Here is a 19,258-nt window from a genome sequence, read left to right as displayed (position 1 = left end):
ATTCGGGAAGTACGAGACGGAAAAATGAGATCAATGATGCAACCTAATGACCACAAGTAATTACTGTCAACAAGTAGTATACAATAATATAGTAGCAAATGAAAAAAAATTACCGCATCTAACACAGACAGACAGATGAAGAACTCGATCTTTCGTGCGCTCAAGAACTCATAAGTAAAACTGTGTATTCGTCTGAGCAAAAAGACGACAAACGCGTCCGGATTAGGACAATAGAAATGCGGTAAGTAACGTCCCGTTGATTCAATCATAGCTGGAAAATACAAGCATGGCATCAGACCGAAAGAAAACAAGAATGAGAAATCGTTTACGTTGATTATCAAATACTCGGAAAAACCCAAATAGTTAAGAGACGAAAAAAGGCTGAGATTTACGTGCAGCCCTCTATCTGGTGTAAGCCGACTTAGTTAAACACAATTCTCGGTTAATATTTAGTCTGCTTGTATTAGATATTTAAAAGTAACTGCATTAAACTTATACCCTAATTAAATCTATTGAGTTGTCTGTGAAATATCTGCCCAAAGCCGGTGGAAAGCAAAACGTTACGCCTAATTAACGACTGCTAAATGAGGCGCACGTGCAAAAAATATGTGTTTCAATGGCAACTACGTAATCTTGAGAACAAACAAAGCTTCACATAAAAACAGACTCATAAAAACTAACATAATTGTCGATTTGATAGGTGGCCAGTAATCGTTTGTGTCACAGAACTTATTAATTTAGCCGCACCTGAGCCCAAACAAAATTTGCAATGGTCAACCCGTGGGAAAACTTCAGTTGGAGCTGATCTACCTTAGCCTATACGAACCCATTAAATCGAGTTGAGCCAGGTGTCCACGTCAAACACCCATCGGTTAAGCGCCCACGTCAAAACTAGGAGTCGGAAAAATCGGGCACAATGGAGGACAAATTTTCTTTTTTGACCATTCATACGCTGTGTTCAGCTACGTACTATAGAATGTTTCGAAACGATAATTGAAGTACTATTGAAATAGACCATTGTTTTTAGTTCTGGCTTACATAAACGAACTTTACGCATGGTTGTCAATGCACACTCTCCTTGTAAATGAATCTTTTCATTATGGTTATTACAGATTTAAAGGTCACACTTCAGGAGTGGTCACCATTTTACCAAAGACTACAAGATCGCTGACTAGGGCACGAGGCTTGGAAAAGATGTGGGGTGTCACGAAAATCCATCGCGCTGCAGAAGTATTATGTTGCTACAGCACCAAAAAACGATCTACGGATGTTTTGGAAATTACCAAGAATCAAGTCACACGAAGCAGAAAGGGTCGTTCGTGAGAGATAACGATCATCAACACAACAAAGCTTCAAAAAATAGCGCGACTCGACACTGTATATCATCGCTATTTTGCATGACGCAAAAGGGGCAGAATCAATCTGCGTGGTTGTTTGCCACTACGACAGCTGTCAATTATATATGTATTCTTTCAGTGGCTCTTAGCAACGCCTTTGACAAGCTCTCTATCGAAATATTCTGTCAACTTGTAAACAGAGCTTAGTTTTTTAGGGCAATTGACAACACAGCAGTACCCTTGGTACAGTCAGGTTTCTTTTCAAAGAGTACGCACTCCGCGCTTCATCGCGGCTGAACGCTAATACATTTATTCCTTGTACTATCAGTTTGCCCTTCCACGCTTAGCTGCAGATCAACCCACATACGATTCCTCTCACCGGTATTTGTCTACTGGCCCAGCTGCTGGTTTAAGGCATCCATAAATTTCTATTGTATTTCTAGAAGCTTAAAGAAGCAGTCGTATTTAAAGTTATTAAAAACCTAACCTGGCCGTAGACTGTCTCTCAATATGTGCTTTATCTTGGTGCTGTTTGTTAGCCTGCGATGTCTTATTTGCCACTCGATTACTGCAACATAGACAGCGCCAGCCTTCAAGCGTACTAACAATATCCAAAATTTCTACCGATCATTCCATTGCTCAACGCTGGCGTTGCCTCTCGTCAATATGTAACGCTTTTTCATAGCGAAATGCTCCAGTGCCGCCGTAAACCGGATATAAAAGAACATTTCTTATGTTTTTATTTTTGTTCCATCCTTCTTTACCACCTCGTAGGGGGGCTTTCCTTCGCACAAAATATTCATACGACCTTGATTGCTCGGATTCGAAGATTTTCTCATCATCCTCCACAGCAATTCAAGCATTATTGTCTATGTAGGACAACGTAGCTTCAGCCGCCATTGTCCCAGCGGGCGGCCGTTGCGCTCGCGATTCGCTCGGTTGATCCACATCTCAACTGATCGTGGCATCATTCGTCATTGCGTTCGTTCCTATATATTGCCTATGGAAACTATTCATTGCGGAAAATGACATAGCAATATAAAATGAAACGAGACATAAGCTTATTTTCGGTTATTTCATCCGTCAATTTGTGTTGTGGGGCCGTAGGCTCGACCTATTTTTACATATTCCCTGATAAATGACACTGTTAAAGCCCCTGGCTCTTATTTCTTCATATTATTTTTCCATTTTTACCTTATCGGAGGCTTCACACAGATGTGCCTGTCTAGAGAAGCCCGAGCAAATGGCGGTGAAGACAAAAAAATTTGAGGACTTCAGTATGCGAGTACAATCTATTGATTCTTAGGTAATACGTAAAATAGTAACGGATTAAAAGATACCCGTTTCGTTCGCCTAACCTTGTAGGGAACCCACTATTAAACTGGACCACAATGACAGCTGTAATGAAGCTTAACTCATTTCTATTTTTAAAGCTTAGCCTCTTATAAGCTACAGTATACTATTAGCTGCGCCATTGCACATGCTAGCAGCATAAGGGCAATTTTTCAATTTGCAACAATTAAAAAATTGCCTTTATGAAGTAGCAACAAGCGGGGCCGAAGCATGCTATATTAACTTATGTTATATCGTCAGCTTAACAGTCCAAAAAGAGGGTGGACATATATCTCAGTGGAGGTTTGTTTACTGTCTGTTAGGATAAGATTAAATGATATGGGATCATTATGTTAAATCAATATTGGCTCTTTTAACCACTGACCTAGAAAAATCTGACCCAAAAGGCGGCGTCTATCTTTTTGGCCAATTAATTGCTTCCATTTTGGAATTAGTCATTCGATTCAAGATGCGAATATCGCGCTCTAAAGACCAACATAAATCGCGTTGTTTTTTTTGTAGTCAAGCGTTTTTCTATTGCATAGGCGATAGTCGCGTTGACGATGTCGTTAAGTGGATGACTGTACCAAACCCAGTCGGCGCACAGAACTGGCCCAGGTCGCAACTAGGAATTGATGAGCCCATGGATGTCCAGAAAAAAAATTTTTAACTGAATTTAAATCACATATAGCTTCTGCGGGAACCATATTGTCTTTCGTACTAAATGTTTAACTTTGAATCTAGTACGTAAATAAAGCTTTTAAAAAAGCTTGGGAGGCATTAACGCAAAAATAATTTAATAATTAATAAAATAATTAATTAATATATTGATGGGCATTTGTGATTAGTAATGATCGTTCGAACTGCTAGTGCTCGTGGGACCTATGTTTTCTATTATTGGTGATGAGATTCTAGCCTAACCTACCTAACAGAGATTAACATTTGACGTAAAACATAGCTTCACACAGAGATATACGCGCGGACTCATTGAAGATTACCTTAGTATTGATCTTCGGCGTGAACCTTTTGCCCACATGACACGGTGATTGGCTTGATTCTAGCAGTTTAGGTGAAATACACATAATAAATCCACCCCACAATTTCATCAAATCACAAAATTCTACGAACTTGCTTATAATCCCGCAGCAGGAATAGCAGGATCAACTGAAATTTGCGATAGACCTAACTTTTTTGCTTGGTCTGGTAAATTATTGACCTGCGAGTATAAACAATGTAATTGCGTTATGAACAACTCATAGAGCATTTTAGATTCAATTGACTAATAAATCAAAAAGTGTATATTCATTTCCAACGATAAACGTATGGAACGCCAGCAAGTAAACTCATAACTGGTAAGTTTGGGGAGGGATGAAAAAGCACAAAGGTAATCCTAGAAATCGAAGAAGGATTTCTGATTTATACTATCTAAACTGTATGTAAACTAACGAGGCAAGACGTCTGCATAGGGATACGATTGCTTCTGGAAGCTTGCCAAAAACTTTATACGTACACTTAATTTCATTTGGCTGTACGCTCTCTGTAACACTTCCGCATATGTGAAACCTCGCTCAGGATCTGCTGATTTAGCACTAGACTATCTATAATAGTGGCACAGTCTAACTATTATTATTGGTATGGAACTAGTCACAAAGCCACCCATAATATCCTCGGTCCAATTCCGTTCTATCCAGTGATGGCTCACACGTAAGGTCTCCCGAATTTATGCGGAAGTAAGGGAGGATGATATTTACTACTGTGGTACTCGACCATTGAAAGTGACAGGTGTGAATTGTGTCACCAGAATAAGCCTTCACCTAAATATTTATTCTCAAGAACTCCTCTACCTTTTCTAGAGTTATGTACCGCTTTGTCTATCTATATGGAAAAAAAAATCAATCTACACATTGTAGCACCGCCGGCCCAAGCTATAGTAGATTCTCTGCCGATTCGAGATCTTCTTTAGGGTTGACTAGATCTGAGTATTTAGCCACCCTAAGTACCGCTGCTTGTTTCCTTTCTTTTTTCCAAAGGAATAAATAGAAATATCTTGCGCAATGCTACTGTATAAAGCGTACGAAGCATTTGGCACTTGGCGACATTGGTAATATCAAGTCGATAACTCAAGCAAGAGTAGATACGTCAGTGTTCTAGGTGCGACTGGAAGATCAAAGGCTAAGAGGGAATTATTTAATATATTTCTTTAGCGCTATCCGATTTATCTTTAAGTTAACTAATTGACTAGTCGAACCTACTTACAAGAACCACAAGGCTTTTGGCCATATAGAAAAGTAGCAGTGGGGGCAAAGAAGAAGTACAGCTTCTCCGGATTTGTCACTTGATTTCACCAATATACAGTATGTCACCCAGTGAGCACGTTCCCTTCCCGCTTAGTTTTCAATATCGATTTGAGTACGTTAGAACTAGACCTATTGTTGTAGGATGCATAAGCAAGCTACACTATATATATATATATATATATATAACTTCCAAATGCACTTGATTCACAGCTAAACAACAATTTTTCCAAATTCAATTAATAAAAAGATCACTTGGTTAACTGAAGTACCACCAACTACAATGATGGCGCAACGGGAAGCGTGTCCATCTGCTGATGTTTCCTTCCGATGTTGTTGTCGTTTTCGAAAAGTCAAATATCTAGAAAAGTTTATTAAGGCCACATCGCCACTAAAATATACCTTACAAAATAGGAATGGGATTTTTTTCACATTGTGCTACTCCGAAATATGCTCTAATAAATCGTGCATCTTATTTATAATAGTATATATAGTTTGGGAAATATCCGGCAATATAGATAGTTTTGTTTCTAAACACGAAGTAGCATTTGGGTTATTGGAGGCACCTGAAGTATCGTCTCTTTATCCGTTTCTATCAGAGGCTGATTGATATGGTGACACCAGTCACTGCCTGCAGAAGTACTAGTTTCCGTTGTCGAATGTAGCGGAAGGTGCACATAGGTGATTTACAACATATTTACGCGAGATTTCAGTAACAAAGGCAATTTGTCAGCAAGAGGACTACTGGCAAGAGATGATCTGCTCAATAAAAACTAGTTATATGTTTAATGCGTAGCTTTGCGCAACTTAATTTGTTGTTTATTTTACCCAGGCCTGGTAAAATAAATGTTTTGAGCATCAAGTATGAAAGTACAAATTCGTACGACCCTAAGGTCAATAGGTAGATTTGCTATCCGTTAAACTATTTTGTTTGCCCATTTCTAACTCTTTAACAGCTTATCTGTAACCAGGTGATAGCCGATGATAAAGAGGTAGCGACTTTAGTTCATCAGAGGGAAATTTTATGCATAGCAAATGTATCCAAAGTAAGAATTGTTTAATGAAACTGATGTTGAATGTGGTCATTCAAAAGCTTATCGTGTTATAAATTTAATATATTTGACCAGTTTTAATCTGTCGTTAAGAAACCATTTTCGTCACACACGTGTTGTTGCCACGGTTTGAATAACTGACCTTATTTGAGCAGGTACTAGAAGTAATAGCTGGTAAGCGCACCGTTTTTAAAAGAAACAAAGTTCATAAAAAAGTATTCTGTGCAAAAGATGTAAATAAGGGGACACCCGGGTTCGAACCGGGGACCTCTCGATCTGCAGTCGAATGCTCTACCACTGAGCTATATCCCCACGCGACATTACGCCAAAAGGATATCGATCTCTACAGCAAGCAAGCAAGAATCAAGTAGATTGTAGCTTCATTTTTATGCCGTGCCCTCATAAGCTGACCAGTTAAGTCACCCAAGGCTTTCTTTCTATCCATACTACGTAATCTCCCATTAGACTAGATTGCATCGGAGCGTGCATCGAGGATTGCTTAGACAGTCGTCATTTATGTCCGACTTCTGTGGATTGCTGCTTTAACCATTTACAAGTAACAATGAGACATTAATCTTGGACACAATGGATAAATTTACAGATGCAATATAATAAAGGAGAGTTTATATAAAGAGACGAATAGTACGAAATGAAAAACGTCAAAGTTCGACCAGAACGTGATTACCTTTCGTAAGCGCAAGCGATGCCGACGATCATTTCTTGCCTCATGCATTTGAAAAATACATGAATGGTGGATTAGGTAGAAACATACACCAATACCAAGTAATAAGTTTGTATCCTCTTTGGACATTCGCGCTTCGAATGTATAAATACATAGATACCAGCAGCTGTAGCGGATCAACTGACAATTTATTTTATTGACGAAGTAGTGAATAGGATTTCTTTTCGTCATATCTTATCGAATTTAAACTACTTAAGAATTAGATATTGTCATAACTTTTGACAACTCTTATTTATATGTTTAAAGATAAATACTTAAGTAGGAGAATGTTGAAAACTGCTACTAATAAGTTCATGTACTAATGTTGACTTAGCATGGGGCTCTTTAACGCATAGTTCTGAAAAAATTTTGGCGGTCATAAGCACAATAATTGGATTGTAGAATTGTACAATTCCGTCACTTGAATTTGCGAATTGAAATAAAGTTAACTTAAAAAATTGCAATTTGCACATATATAGACTTTTATTGCATATAACTTCACCTGAATTCCACCTAGAGATAATATTTGCTTCACTATAGCGGCATAGGCTCGATGGTTAACATTGTGTTTCAATCTAGTAAATAAAATTAATTGCCGTTTATATTAATGTATATAAATGTATATATTGATTACCTTAATGCCCAATCAGAGCGCATAAACAATATTTTGGAATACTAGCGTAGAATAAGCTTGTTAGAAAAATAACAAGTATCCAAAACTCTAGCATAGGAACTTGCACAAAAGCGGTCTAACTCTAGATCTTTAAGCGAGCACCAATCAGTTCAAATCTCCCGCCAAATACCGCTTGCTTATTCGATGATAAGAAAGGCGCATCGAGCTAGGGCTGGCGGCATTCGATTGTCAATGTTAGCTCTATATGCATACCAGCGGTGTTTTCATTCCGCAAAACAACGGCAAGCATGGCTGCCCCTCCACTGAAACTCGCGCACCGAATCGGTGCGAAGTCTTTAAAAATGAAGAACATTAGAGAAGCGCCTGGCCGGATAGAGAGACTTCAGCGATTCATAGGTGCTTTGTTAAAATATGAGCGCATCGAGCTTAATGCAGGTAGTTATGTTGTTTCCACAAACCTTAAAGTGGCGCAATAGACTTAGTGTTACATGTGACGGTATTGACGTAAAGAAACAGTTCGGGGCAGTATGCGTTGAAAATCTGTACGGACAAAATGAAGTTTTTAAGTCGACTAAAAGTCTTAAAAAAATATTTTTCCTCGCCTCATCTTTTCCCCGATGCACCTGTTTTAAATCTCCAACTTTTTGCTTGTGATAAATAATACCAGACCGACCCTCAATAGGAATAGCTCAGCTACTTGCGACGTGTGTGTTATTGCGTAATAGCCGGCTACATAACGTTCAGTGTTACAACGAGGTATAACCATTACTAGATAGAGTGGCGGATTATGGATTGAGCCTAGATTTGACTGTCATTTTCGCGACTGGCACAAGTTAGCAGAAGTAAGGCTCTGTGAGGATGAAGAAATTTACAATGAAAATATAGATATCTCCCGACACGAAACTTTTACACTGTTTATTAGGTTCGGCAGGAGAAACGCGTGACCACGCTGAGCGACTAATTCAGGACGCGATTGTGTATGGACCCGCGCACGCGCGCACAATGGAGATTGCGAATTTCTGGCTACCCGAAAAGCAGCTTGTGCATAAGCTATTCAAAGTTCTCGCGCCCCGGCTACAGAACGAAACTTCGGGATTCACAAATGTCAGTTTGCGTTATCTAATAGCTCGTCATTGACTGCAGCTATAGCTCTCCATTCCTTATCAGGTGATAAAAAAGCTAGGCTAGCAGTGAGGTGAACACGAAATAAATGTATTCAAGTTCATACAGTTCATTTTAGGTCTGGCCTGTACGAAGCTGGAACAGAAGGTCATTTATGTTTGTATTATTAGTATGGAATGCTTGTAGTATGTATTTGTGTAGAATACGTGAACTTGCAGTCATCGACTGCAGCAAATTAATGATGATTATGATAGTTGTAATAATAACATACACTAATACACGCATATCTACTTGATTTACCTTTGTGTACTCTCATATCAAATGCCGTTGAATGTCTATCCACTTTTATTTTCTATTTATACTTTCGATCTCGGACTTCGTGATTTCAAACCGCAGAGCTGTCCATGCACCGCACGCAAAATAGAACCAGATTATTAACTTGTTTTGATCATCGTGACGAATCTGTGTTCTTAGCGATCAAGTAGACGAAGGCTAACGGCTTGGTGGAGCCCAGAGAAACGCGCATACTGATGATTTTCCCATAATAGCAATTTCTATCGATACAAAACTCATCTTTAGTATAATATCTTATCGGTGCACGTTTCCTTGTGGCGCCTCCCCGATCCAACCAAACAAGTGGCTGTCGTACAAAACAGTATTGGGTATCTTAACCCATCAACAGTTGTTATCGGGTGCTGCCCGAATCAATGAGTCTGTTAGTCCAACAGAATGACACTAACGCGCATCGCAGCAACAGCTCGTTGTGAATAGGGTTGCCTCTGTGAAACGACTTCGTTCGAGTCGACATGTCCATTTCGGCACGTTGAATAGTGGTTGTCGGTAACACCAACAACAATTCCATTTTGCTTGCACTACCGCCGTCTGTTTTGTATTTGCTATTTCGTAATATAAGTGGCTAATTGAAACATGGTAAATTTATGGCCGAAAGTACCTGCTGTGCCATTATCACATTATGGTCAAACTAATAGTTGTTGTTTGCTTGATGATGTCTACTTTGCATTTGTAGTTGTGGATTCTCGCCGATCCGCCACAGAAGCCGCACGATCCAAATGACCTTGCCACACCACGTTACTATCACGACTGGGTCGCCCTTGAGCTCAAAGGGAATCCATTGCCACCGATTAAGCAGAACGCGGCACCTAATAAGAGCCTTTATCTGACTAATATCTTACTCTCATCTGCGGCAATGACCGCGAAAGAACCAAAATAGCTAGGCCGATAATCGCATGCTTAGAATATACAATAAAATACAAATAATAAAAAATACAAAAAAAAAAACGTAAATTTTCAGGTTGCATACGTTACTATACAGCCAAGTGGTTTTTTATGAATATTATTAACAAAGTGCACGCGTATGCAAATTTTACGCGTTACCATTGCGGCTATAATAAATAAAGACAGCAGTATATCGTAGTTGTTTTAATGTATTTTCTCGGCTGTAGACCAGTAAACTTAGTGTGGGACTTGTCAATATCGCATATGTTTGCCGTATTCAATACAGCGGAAGTGAACTAAATTAGAAATCAGATACTTCTTGAATTATGTTGTCAACCTAAAATATATATTTTAATTGAAACTGTTGTTCGAATTTCGTTCTGATATTCGACCGTATAGATCTAAAAACAAAACCCAATGAGCTCTTATTTTAGCCGAACCTCGATGCCCGTATTCAAATGAGCTTTAGTGCGCACTGGCCAGACGAAACGTGAATATATCACAACAAATTTGATATTTATTTAGTCTTAGGTAGTTTTCTGAGTATGTAAAAAGAAAACGAATATTATAAAAGCAGGTATTCGTTGCTGAACCTTGCTCCTGCCAGGTTGGAAGCTGCCTATCGAAGACGAATGGCAGCCGCGTCCAGAACCCTTTGTGTGGCAGATGGCATCTTCTCGATAGCTCGCGAAAGCTCTTCCGAAGGTAACGTCTTAAAGTTGTTTTCCGTTTTTCTAGAAACAAAGCACAACGTTGTTATTGAATAATTACTTAAAAAAAGCAGAGAAGATGATCAGCTGCAACTTCTAAACCAGATATTAAGTCTGAACTTCAAAAAAACTTACCTATGCACCCAGGGATGCCAAGGTCCTTGTATTGAAGGTGTGCTAGTCGCCTGGTAACGGAGAAGTTTTCTCGCATCATGACCCGCTGAAGTTCTCAAATGTTCTACCCATTTAATAAGTTCATTCTTAAGAAATGGATTGCACCGAAGCTGCTCTCTAACCAGACAAAGTAACGAATTATAAGTGGTAAATGAATGCAATAGACATAAGAGGATGCCAACAACTTACTACGTTAATTTTTATAACAGTTAACTTTTCGACACAACCTCGTCCCTGCGAATCGTCCACATTTTAGTTAGTCGTTCCATTTTGATCTATTGGAACGGCTTGTGGTAGGTCAGTAAAGCATTCCAGCAATATCAAGATTTCACGTGCAGACAGGGCGTCGGCATCTGTTCCAGCCGAAGGCTCTACATAGAGTAATTTTTAATGCAGATTCGCCCTTACCCTCAAACCAATGCACATTCTTGTGCTTCGGCCGCTAAGTATATGAGACCTGTACCATCGGATATTTTTAATATCGTGCATGTAGAGCAGTTACTTGTTTGCCTCATTGCGACAGCCTGGCAGCAATCTGTTACAAATGTCGAAGCGGTCCACTTTAGGTTGTATTTGTATTGCGTACATTTCACCAGTACCAGTACGTATTACATACGTTTCACAGGCGAAGTCTCGCTTGACATCTTACCCGGCTTATGTTTAGGCACATAATTGAATTACTTAAGTTATGAGGCAACCATCTTTCGATATTCTTTCGCCTAACCGCGCACTATAACCTAATCTATTGCGTTCGTAGGCGATACAGCTGCCTGATGCGCAAAATGGTAGTTAAACTTCAAAAGAAATTGATCCATGGCGAGTTAGTCAACTTCGCCAGATGTTAAAGCATAGGCGTAAGTATATGGAGTAATTACAAATTCATTCATCGTTCTAACTAGGAACGAATATTTATCGGACTAATGGAAACATACCTGTGTCCGTTTACGTATTCTGCAACGATCGAGGGATCTCGATGTCTCCTAGGTCGCAGATAGACAACCGTGGCGGGATTTGCCTTTGCAAACTCCACGATCTCCTGCTCAATAAATTCGCGCATGTAACGAGACCTATGTCAAAGCAACAGTTAAGAACAATGGAATACGTTAGGTTAATTTAGAATCTAGTTATCTACACCATTGCTTTTTAACAAAGACCTGTCATTATAGTAGATAAGCACGAAATGTTACCTAGTCACTTTGCTAAGTACGCTAATACTAAGTGATATTATAAGAATACCAACATGATGCATAAAGCTCGTTTAAAAACAAATGATAAAACCGTATTTTTTTCTGATATTTGAAATATATTACAACTACAGTTGTGAACTTTAAGTGATGAGCAATACGTACGATGCATGAGATTTGCAGAATTTGAATGTGATCCTGGCGAGATTTGGTACATAATGCAGCATGCCGTTTGTTAGGCTATACTGCAGAAATATCCCTGCTTTGTACTGATTCATGTTGATTTTTTTTTCTTTATTTAGGCAAAATTAAACCGCGTTAAAACACAGTTGACAACATAAAAATTCAACTAGTAAAGTTCCTGGATCAGCGGCATCAGCAGCGCTCTGCGCGATTTACCCCGTAAAAACTAGATGCCGCCTAGCAACCAGCAAAGTTCGCACGAACAAAACAGCTTTTTTTTATTATATATAGAAGTTATAATTCTATTCATTTTGAAATGTAAGCAAGCGTACGTTTTAGGAGCTGAAAACAATAGTACATTAAATTAAAACATATTAAGAAGCAAAAGCAAGTCGCCATCTATATGATGAGCTGGGCTTCTAGTTCAGGCAGAGCGTGTCGATACACAGTTGTTAGAACACAAATGTGTAGTTGTAAATAAACACGCGTTTATATCAACTAAAAATATGGAAATGCAGAATAATGGCTAATATCAATCAGATTTTGCTCATAGTAAAAACAACAGCAGACTGAAGTGTGTAGCTTTGTGGTGTCGTTTCATGCTGCGTGCACAGGTCGTCTTTGTTTGCACTTTTTAATTTGTAGTCTTAATACCATAATATTGTACAAGCAGATATATTACAATATCTACTCCAAAATAACACAGTCCAGTAGTTTTAGATGATGTTATGTACAAACAATAAAGGCACTATGGCCGATTTTCGTACGTTTCAATCGCTAGTTTTCTACCAGTGCGCCTCATTAACAATGTGTTTCGGTAAATATAATCTGAGCTTACAAAACTATTTTTTCAATAGCGGTTCTTATAACAATTGCAGTTGGCATAGCCGACAATAGTGTTGTCAGCAACGTTAAACGTTCTGCTATATCGTCTTATTTAGAAAATGACTATTCAGCCAGAGTAATTCATGGTAACTTGTATTTGGAGCTAGCCTTTCCTTCATCTGTGAGCTTTTGGATGTTGCCGTTATATACAGTTCTATATTTTCTGACTTTAAAGCATAATGTTATTGATGACTGATAAAAATATGATGTATAACTAACGAAAATTTTTCTCTGTTTTTAAGGCTGTAGTACTTAAACCTAGTTTCGCTTTGGTTCCTCGGAGGGCCTCTGTTTCGTGTCGCGTCATCGCGCCGCGGCTGGCGTCTGCCTGGAGGCGAGTTAAATAACCACGGCACGGGCACTGAAGTAAGTAGGCTAATGATCATAACCCGCGGCGATCCACCCTCTAGGTGTAAAGTTAAAGATCTTAGGCAGTGTGTAACTGTGCGTCCAGTAAATGAACTTCGCACTGGTTACCGTTCTGTTTCATCGTACAACTAGTTATGGGTTTAATAACGTAAGATTAATAGTATGATTTAGTAGCCTAATTAGTTTATTATATTAGAATTAGATATAAGGTTGAACAAAATAAGCTGTTATTTATTTTATTAGGTATTTTGTGGAAGGTGATGGAAGCGGATATTTTAACGCGGATTTCGTTGGAGACAGTGCTAGGGAAACCCAATGAGCTTCCAACGAAAGCGAGAGTCATTCGACATGAAGGCGAAAAACAATGGCAGTATGAGAGTTGTTCCACCGAAGATAACATCAATAACAAGGATATTTCCGAGAAGGATAAGAATTGGACTACTTCATCCAACAAACCGAAACGCTTCGTATGTGACGTCCCCGGGTGTAACAAAGCCTTTGTTAAACCAATTTTTCTGGAAATGCACGTTCGAACCCATACGGATGAGGTACGTATAAGAAATAATTAACTAGCACCATGATAAAAATATATATGAAATTTGTAAAATCCACGATGCATTTCCGATTTGTATTGAGCTACTCAGTTTTATGTGCTTTTAAGCTTTTGAGATTATTTACGTACTCAATATATGGGCACCAGTTGTGTATACATGCTTAGAAAACTGGGCATGTGGAGCAAAATCCGGTGACTGGTTCTGTAGTTCGTCCGCTTTAAACGTAGGTTCTTTGCTAAACCTGATTCTTTGATTTTTTATCCCGTGTGGCATGTTTTCGGGGCATTTTCAGCGCCCTTATCTCTGCACTGTTGAAGGCTGCAGCCAAGCCTACACTAGGTCATGGCATCTTAAGCGACACGTCGAACGCGCACACAAGGAGACAAGAGACGCCGGACAAGAACAATCACTACAGCGGTTAGGTTTTGTTGCCACTTCATAGCGCTTAGCAACTGTATATTATTCCTAATTGCTATTTAGTTTATTTTCTAGTTTTATTGATAGAGGCTTTCTTTCACTTGTTTAATCAACATTAGTAAGCGATCATGACACTTTTTAGGATCTAAAGGGGTTTTATGATCTTCTTAGTGAGTTGATTTGCTTCTGGCGCATTTATAGGCATTTGTGTACTTGGCAGTCGTGTAGCAAGGAATATAACTCACGGGATGCCCTTAAAAAGCATATTGCTCGGGTCCACGAAGGCAGGGAGAATGTCGGCAGACAGAGACCTGGCGAAAGGCTCGCGTGCACCTATTGCGCTGCTTCATTTGCTAAACATAGTCGCTTAAAAGCGCATTTGTACCATCACACTGGAGAAATGCCATTCAAGTTCGTATGACGTAGAAGAGTCTAATGATTTTTATATTTAATTTTCTAGACTGTTCTTAAAGTTGTTATCTCTAGATGCGGGTAGATGATGTGTTTAAGCCAAAGGAATACTTCGTTAACGATTTGTGTTACTTTTAGCAATGTTTTGACTATAAACACTTTCAGAATACCGCTATCGAATAACGAGCAATATTAGGCAATTGTCATTATTGCTAGTTGCAATTCAAATATATTAAATCTATTTTTACCATTGAATCCCATTCCGTTTGCTAACTGCTATATAACTGCTTGTTTAGGTGTCGTCATGAAGAGTGCGGTAAGCAGTTTATTATGCAGAGCAAACTCAAAGCGCACGAGAAAACTCACGCAGGATACGAGTGTGAAAAATGCCCAGGACATAGGTGAGATAACTCATTGATAATAACTATGGAAGGACTTACTTTAAGTTTGAAGTGGTTGCCAAGTTTGCTGTTTAATGCACTAGCAATTTTTAACGTAGTTTTTTAATAGCTAATAATTATTAGCTCCCACGTTAGTTGTGACATCTATTTTTAAATGAAAAATACATTCGACCCTTAGTTTTAAGAGGAGGCTTACCTTCGAGGTAGTATTTGGATTGTTTCCTAATTCCATAACTCGAATAAACCAAAGTGATTACTTAAGCCGCTTTGCGCTCGACTGAGCTAGCTAAAAATTCAACAAAGAATTTCTCGTTGCTCATTGTCCATATGCAATCTCAATCAGTCTGTTTTTCAGGTTTCCTACTTGGTCCGCACTCCGAAAGCACTTCAAGGAGAAGCATAACGTTAAACGGTGTTCCAAATGTGATAAAACCTTCACGAGATCAGGTGAAGACACTGCATTCCACTGCTTCGATTTACATTCGAACTTAAAGCGCATCGAGGATGTACACCCGATATGTGGAAATTAGACGTTGATGTCTAAATTTACTAGTAGGCTAATTATCTATTTCAATATTTAGGTGTGATTTTGAATCAAACGAGAAATAGAAATATCCAAAAAGCCAATAATTTTCTACCGAGTTGTCCACTACGGCTTGTCACGTATAGGTCTTAATATATTGTTTCTCGTTTTTATGTTCCCACTACTGCAGTCAACCTTGAAGCTCATCTGGCAACACACGAAAATGAACGTGAAGCGTACTTATGCTCTCATGAAGGATGCACCAAATCCTATTTTGACGTGAGTTTTTTATGGAACCATCTAGCCACCTATTAACATGTGTGCTTGAGTAACTTGCGATGATAGGATGAACGGCGTTGACACGTACAGTACGATGTTTCAGCAACGAAACTATATAGAAAGAGAGAATAGAATAAAACACAGCTAACCTCTTCGTGAATATAGCTTTTTATTACCATAAGTATAGCAAATTTTCTTCTAGATACAGATCTGCACGTCAACTGGCTGTAAATAGCGTATTATTTCTATCTGAGGCAAAAACAATGTTTGATGCTGTAACATCAATTGTCGTCTGACATGTTCCGTATTCGTTTATATTCACCGGAAATTGTGCAGCTGAAAAACCTCCGTACTCATCTAAAGGCAGCTCATGAAGGCGTCCGTTTTACGTGTTCTGTGTGTGAGAAAAAGTTTCGGTCGAAACAGGCAGTTAGGCGACATGCCAAGAAATGTTCGCTTAAAATCGAAAAGCGTGCCGTGAGGACAGGTAATAACCCAGCCTGTTTTGATAGGAAACAAGGGAAGAGAGGTGATCAAGTGCACGGTGAAGCAGAATATATATCCTAAATTAAAAATAACAACTTTGCTAACCTAGCACTTAGGCTTTATAAATCGTTTCGCGAATTTCTATTACTGCATTACTGACGTATTAGCCTCGATGAAAATATGGAGTTGACAATCTAGTTTCTAAAAGCAGACACGGTAACGAATTGCTCCATAACCCATGATACTCCTACCGAATTGCAGGCGCCGACCGAAAACCCCGTAAAGACAAAGGCGTTGTACGGAAGCGAGCTGCAACTTGGCTTTCTGGCTGGGAAGAAATTGGGGAGTCCTCCGAGCGAAGCGGTTGCGAAACTACTGAGGATGCCGACGTTACAGTTAACCCAGATGCTCGTGGAGCTTTATTGGCATTAATCGACAAGATTTCCAGAGTTAACGATCATGCCGTCTACTCACTTAACCAAGAACGAGATCAAAAGTCAGTTAGTGTGCAGGAAACGCTAAAAGAAGATCACCAGCGTACATCCGAATGCGATGATGACGTTCGGGACAGAACCGAATGTCATGGTGACTACAATGATAATGGTGCAGATCAGGAAGAACAAACTTTACTATTTACTGAGCAGTTCGATGATCTCGAACAAAATGCGTATAAGGTTGAATCCGGAAAGAGTGCGGAGGAAATGGACAAAGAGAAAGATGCATTTACCGGAATAAGCGATCGGCGAAGCGATACTCATGCTAGTCATGGAGAGCTGGGAAGGGTTAAAATCTCCGACAGTAAAGATTGAGAGCCCGTCCCGGCCCTACTCGCGTATACTTCTTAATTTGCTACTTTAGATGCGAGAATTTTCAATTTAGTGGTTCAGTGATACTTGTTTTTTTATTATATGCAAATACATATTAATGCATCGTAATACACGAGGGGTTTTCATATCTATCGTAGTAAATCGTTTTGTTCATCACATCGTGATCTGGTGGTAGTTTCCCGAGATTAGGGGTCGCAGCTTCAGGCACGGCTAACGATACATACTACAAAACCTGTATAAATGGAGAAAAAATCTTTAACTCGCGCTGGTCGAATGCTTGTTTAAAGAGAGACTCGTAGCCTTTGTGTGCAGTCCCTCATTTCATTCATAAGGTTATAGCAGTAAGCTAATTAAATAGGATACAGTTTTTGGATACCAAGAAAGTCGTTACTTCATTTGTACCGAGAGTTGGTTAAAAAGATTGATAAATCGCTATTAAACCAAAGATAAGATGAAGGCATGCGATTATTTTCTGCATAAAGAATTATCTCTGAATTTATAAAGTGTAATGTTTATTTATATATATAATTGTAAATATAAATGTATACAATCCGCAGTTCCTGTTTGCTTTAGATATACGTCTTACTTTAGGCAAGTTTATCTCACGCTCTCATTGCTGCTGTGTATAATGTAATATATAATACCTTGCTGTTGCCACCGCAGTTCTTTCCACATTTTTCCATATAGTTAATAACCGCTATGTTCGAACACGTTAGAGAGACATGTTTATACATGCCACGAAATCTGGAACCGGAAATTACTATTGTCAAAATGCATTGACACACATTTGTTTATAAAGGGGATCTTTCCAGAAGTTAACATCATCGAAAAGAGGCGTCATAAGATTAAAGCTGCGGATACTGATCCGTACCAGGATAGCAACGTCTATTAAGATAGAGAAGTATCCAATATTTCGAATCTCAATTAAGGTGCAGGAACTTATCAATTCTTCATTATTAGCTTACTCGGGTCTAATAAAAAATGAAAGCGAATATACTCAAAGGGGATGTTCGACTCAGACTTATAGGTTCGGTTTTATTGGCTGAAACATTAACTCTTGGCATAAAAAACGCATATTATCAAACGCAACCTAAAATATGTATACGTGTTTTTTTAATTAAGCGTTTCCATGAAAAATGGATACACCTTTGCCAGGCCGACCCGCGTCGTGCCAGTGTTTCATAGTCATCTGCCAAATGCTGCACACTTGCCTCGTACTGCGAACACTTCCATAGTCTGTGCACAGTGAGGTTTCGTTCAGCTTGGGGTTCCCTAAAATTAAAGGTCTGGTAAAATATGAGTTGCATATTAGTGCAGAGCTGCGGACACACTTGTCTTACGGCTATACCTAATAGTTTCGGACCAATTCGTTGCAACCCATTCGTTGCATATAAGGGCTAAGTAAAATATTCTATATATGTATATATATTGTTAGTCATTTACATAAAATATTGTCTGATTTATAAACGAAAATTCATATTGTTAGTAAATAGCAAAGAAAAAATGAAAAACTAATTTGTATCGTGGAATAGTCAAGACTGCAATAAATTTAGACAAGATGACATGCCTCATATTTGTTATATATATATATATATATATTACGCGTTCCTTTAGATGGCCGGCTCCCAGCATGAAGCAAAGTGCGTTTCTCGAGGCACATACAAATAAAAAAAAAAGTCCTAATAACAAGGATAAAATATCACAGCAAAATCAACATCAACTTACACGAAACGCAAAGGTGAGCCTGTTTAGAAGTTAAGCCATACATTTTGATAAGAATCAATCGAATAACAAGAAATATTTGTGCGTTGATTTGAAGTTACGCAGACAGGTACTTGGCGTTTATTATCACAATGCGATTTGTATATGTTCGGAGAAATGCACTTCGTCTCATGCTGGGAACCAGCCTTTAAAGCAATACCGGACGTAAAACTCCAAACATTGATTAAGTGCTTGCACAGCTTTTTAAAAACATTATAGTCACTATGTTGAGTAATCTTCCTCTATAAAGAAAATATTTCCTATAAAGAAAACCCACAACGCAACTATTTATCATTCGTAAAAAGAATGTACTTTTTTTTTTTATTAATTTTTAATATTTTCTATTAAGTCGCATGCGTTTTGCAT

General features: G+C 38.7%; 3 protein-coding genes, 1 long non-coding RNA gene and 1 other non-coding gene across 10 annotated transcripts; 3 read left to right on the top strand and 2 right to left on the bottom strand.

Moving 5' to 3' along the window:
- Positions 1-7: 7 nt before the first annotated feature.
- Positions 8-2,079, top strand: LOC147757511 (uncharacterized). Its single transcript, XR_015319916.1, has 2 exons — positions 8-241; positions 1,113-2,079. It is a non-coding gene; the product is annotated as an uncharacterized LOC147757511 (long non-coding RNA).
- A 4,176-nt stretch (positions 2,080-6,255) lies between these two features.
- Positions 6,256-6,327, bottom strand: TRNAC-GCA (transfer RNA cysteine (anticodon GCA)). Its single transcript has one exon. It is a non-coding gene; the product is annotated as a tRNA-Cys (tRNA).
- A 1,248-nt stretch (positions 6,328-7,575) lies between these two features.
- On the top strand, positions 7,576-9,926 carry mRpL17 (mitochondrial ribosomal protein L17). 2 transcript variants are annotated; one of them, XM_086978577.1, is made up of 3 exons: positions 7,576-7,766; positions 8,293-8,474; positions 9,520-9,926. In XM_086978577.1, exons 1-3 carry the CDS (start codon positions 7,658-7,660, stop codon positions 9,721-9,723), a joined length of 495 nt encoding a protein of 164 aa, XP_086834703.1. In that variant the 5' UTR covers positions 7,576-7,657; the 3' UTR covers positions 9,724-9,926. The 2 variants fall into 2 exon arrangements, with proteins under 2 accessions (XP_086834703.1, XP_022649651.1); XM_022793916.2 differs by having other exon boundaries at positions 7,580-7,805.
- On the bottom strand, positions 9,922-12,207 carry mRpL43 (mitochondrial ribosomal protein L43). Its single transcript, XM_022793917.2, has 4 exons — positions 11,962-12,207; positions 11,545-11,679; positions 10,574-10,729; positions 9,922-10,462 (listed from the first exon to the last, which is right to left on the bottom strand). The coding sequence occupies exons 1-4, from the start codon at positions 12,072-12,074 to the stop codon at positions 10,348-10,350; spliced, it is 519 nt and encodes a 172-aa protein (XP_022649652.1). The 5' UTR covers positions 12,075-12,207; the 3' UTR covers positions 9,922-10,347.
- Positions 12,208-12,420: 213 nt separating this feature from the next.
- LOC111245559 (uncharacterized) lies at positions 12,421-18,693 on the top strand. Of its 5 annotated transcripts, none has more exons than XM_022794061.2 (10): positions 12,421-12,593; positions 13,114-13,230; positions 13,477-13,781; positions 14,080-14,204; positions 14,376-14,615; positions 14,912-15,016; positions 15,360-15,463; positions 15,730-15,818; positions 16,155-16,305; positions 16,566-18,693. In XM_022794061.2, the coding sequence occupies exons 3-10, from the start codon at positions 13,494-13,496 to the stop codon at positions 17,111-17,113; spliced, it is 1,650 nt and encodes a 549-aa protein (XP_022649796.1). In that variant the 5' UTR covers positions 12,421-12,593; positions 13,114-13,230; positions 13,477-13,493; the 3' UTR covers positions 17,114-18,693. The 5 variants fall into 5 exon arrangements, with proteins under 5 accessions (XP_022649796.1, XP_022649793.1, XP_022649797.1 ...); XM_022794058.2 differs by having other exon boundaries at positions 13,107-13,230; XM_022794062.2 differs by having other exon boundaries at positions 12,422-12,593; positions 13,107-13,230; positions 15,372-15,463.
- The last annotated feature ends 565 nt before the right edge of the window (positions 18,694-19,258 follow it).

This window comes from Varroa destructor, unplaced genomic scaffold (assembly GCF_002443255.2).
Source record: "Varroa destructor unplaced genomic scaffold, Vdes_3.0 BEIS01000002.1, whole genome shotgun sequence".
Taxonomy (NCBI): domain Eukaryota; kingdom Metazoa; phylum Arthropoda; class Arachnida; order Mesostigmata; family Varroidae; genus Varroa; species Varroa destructor.
This window is presented reverse-complemented; position numbering and strand designations above follow the sequence as displayed.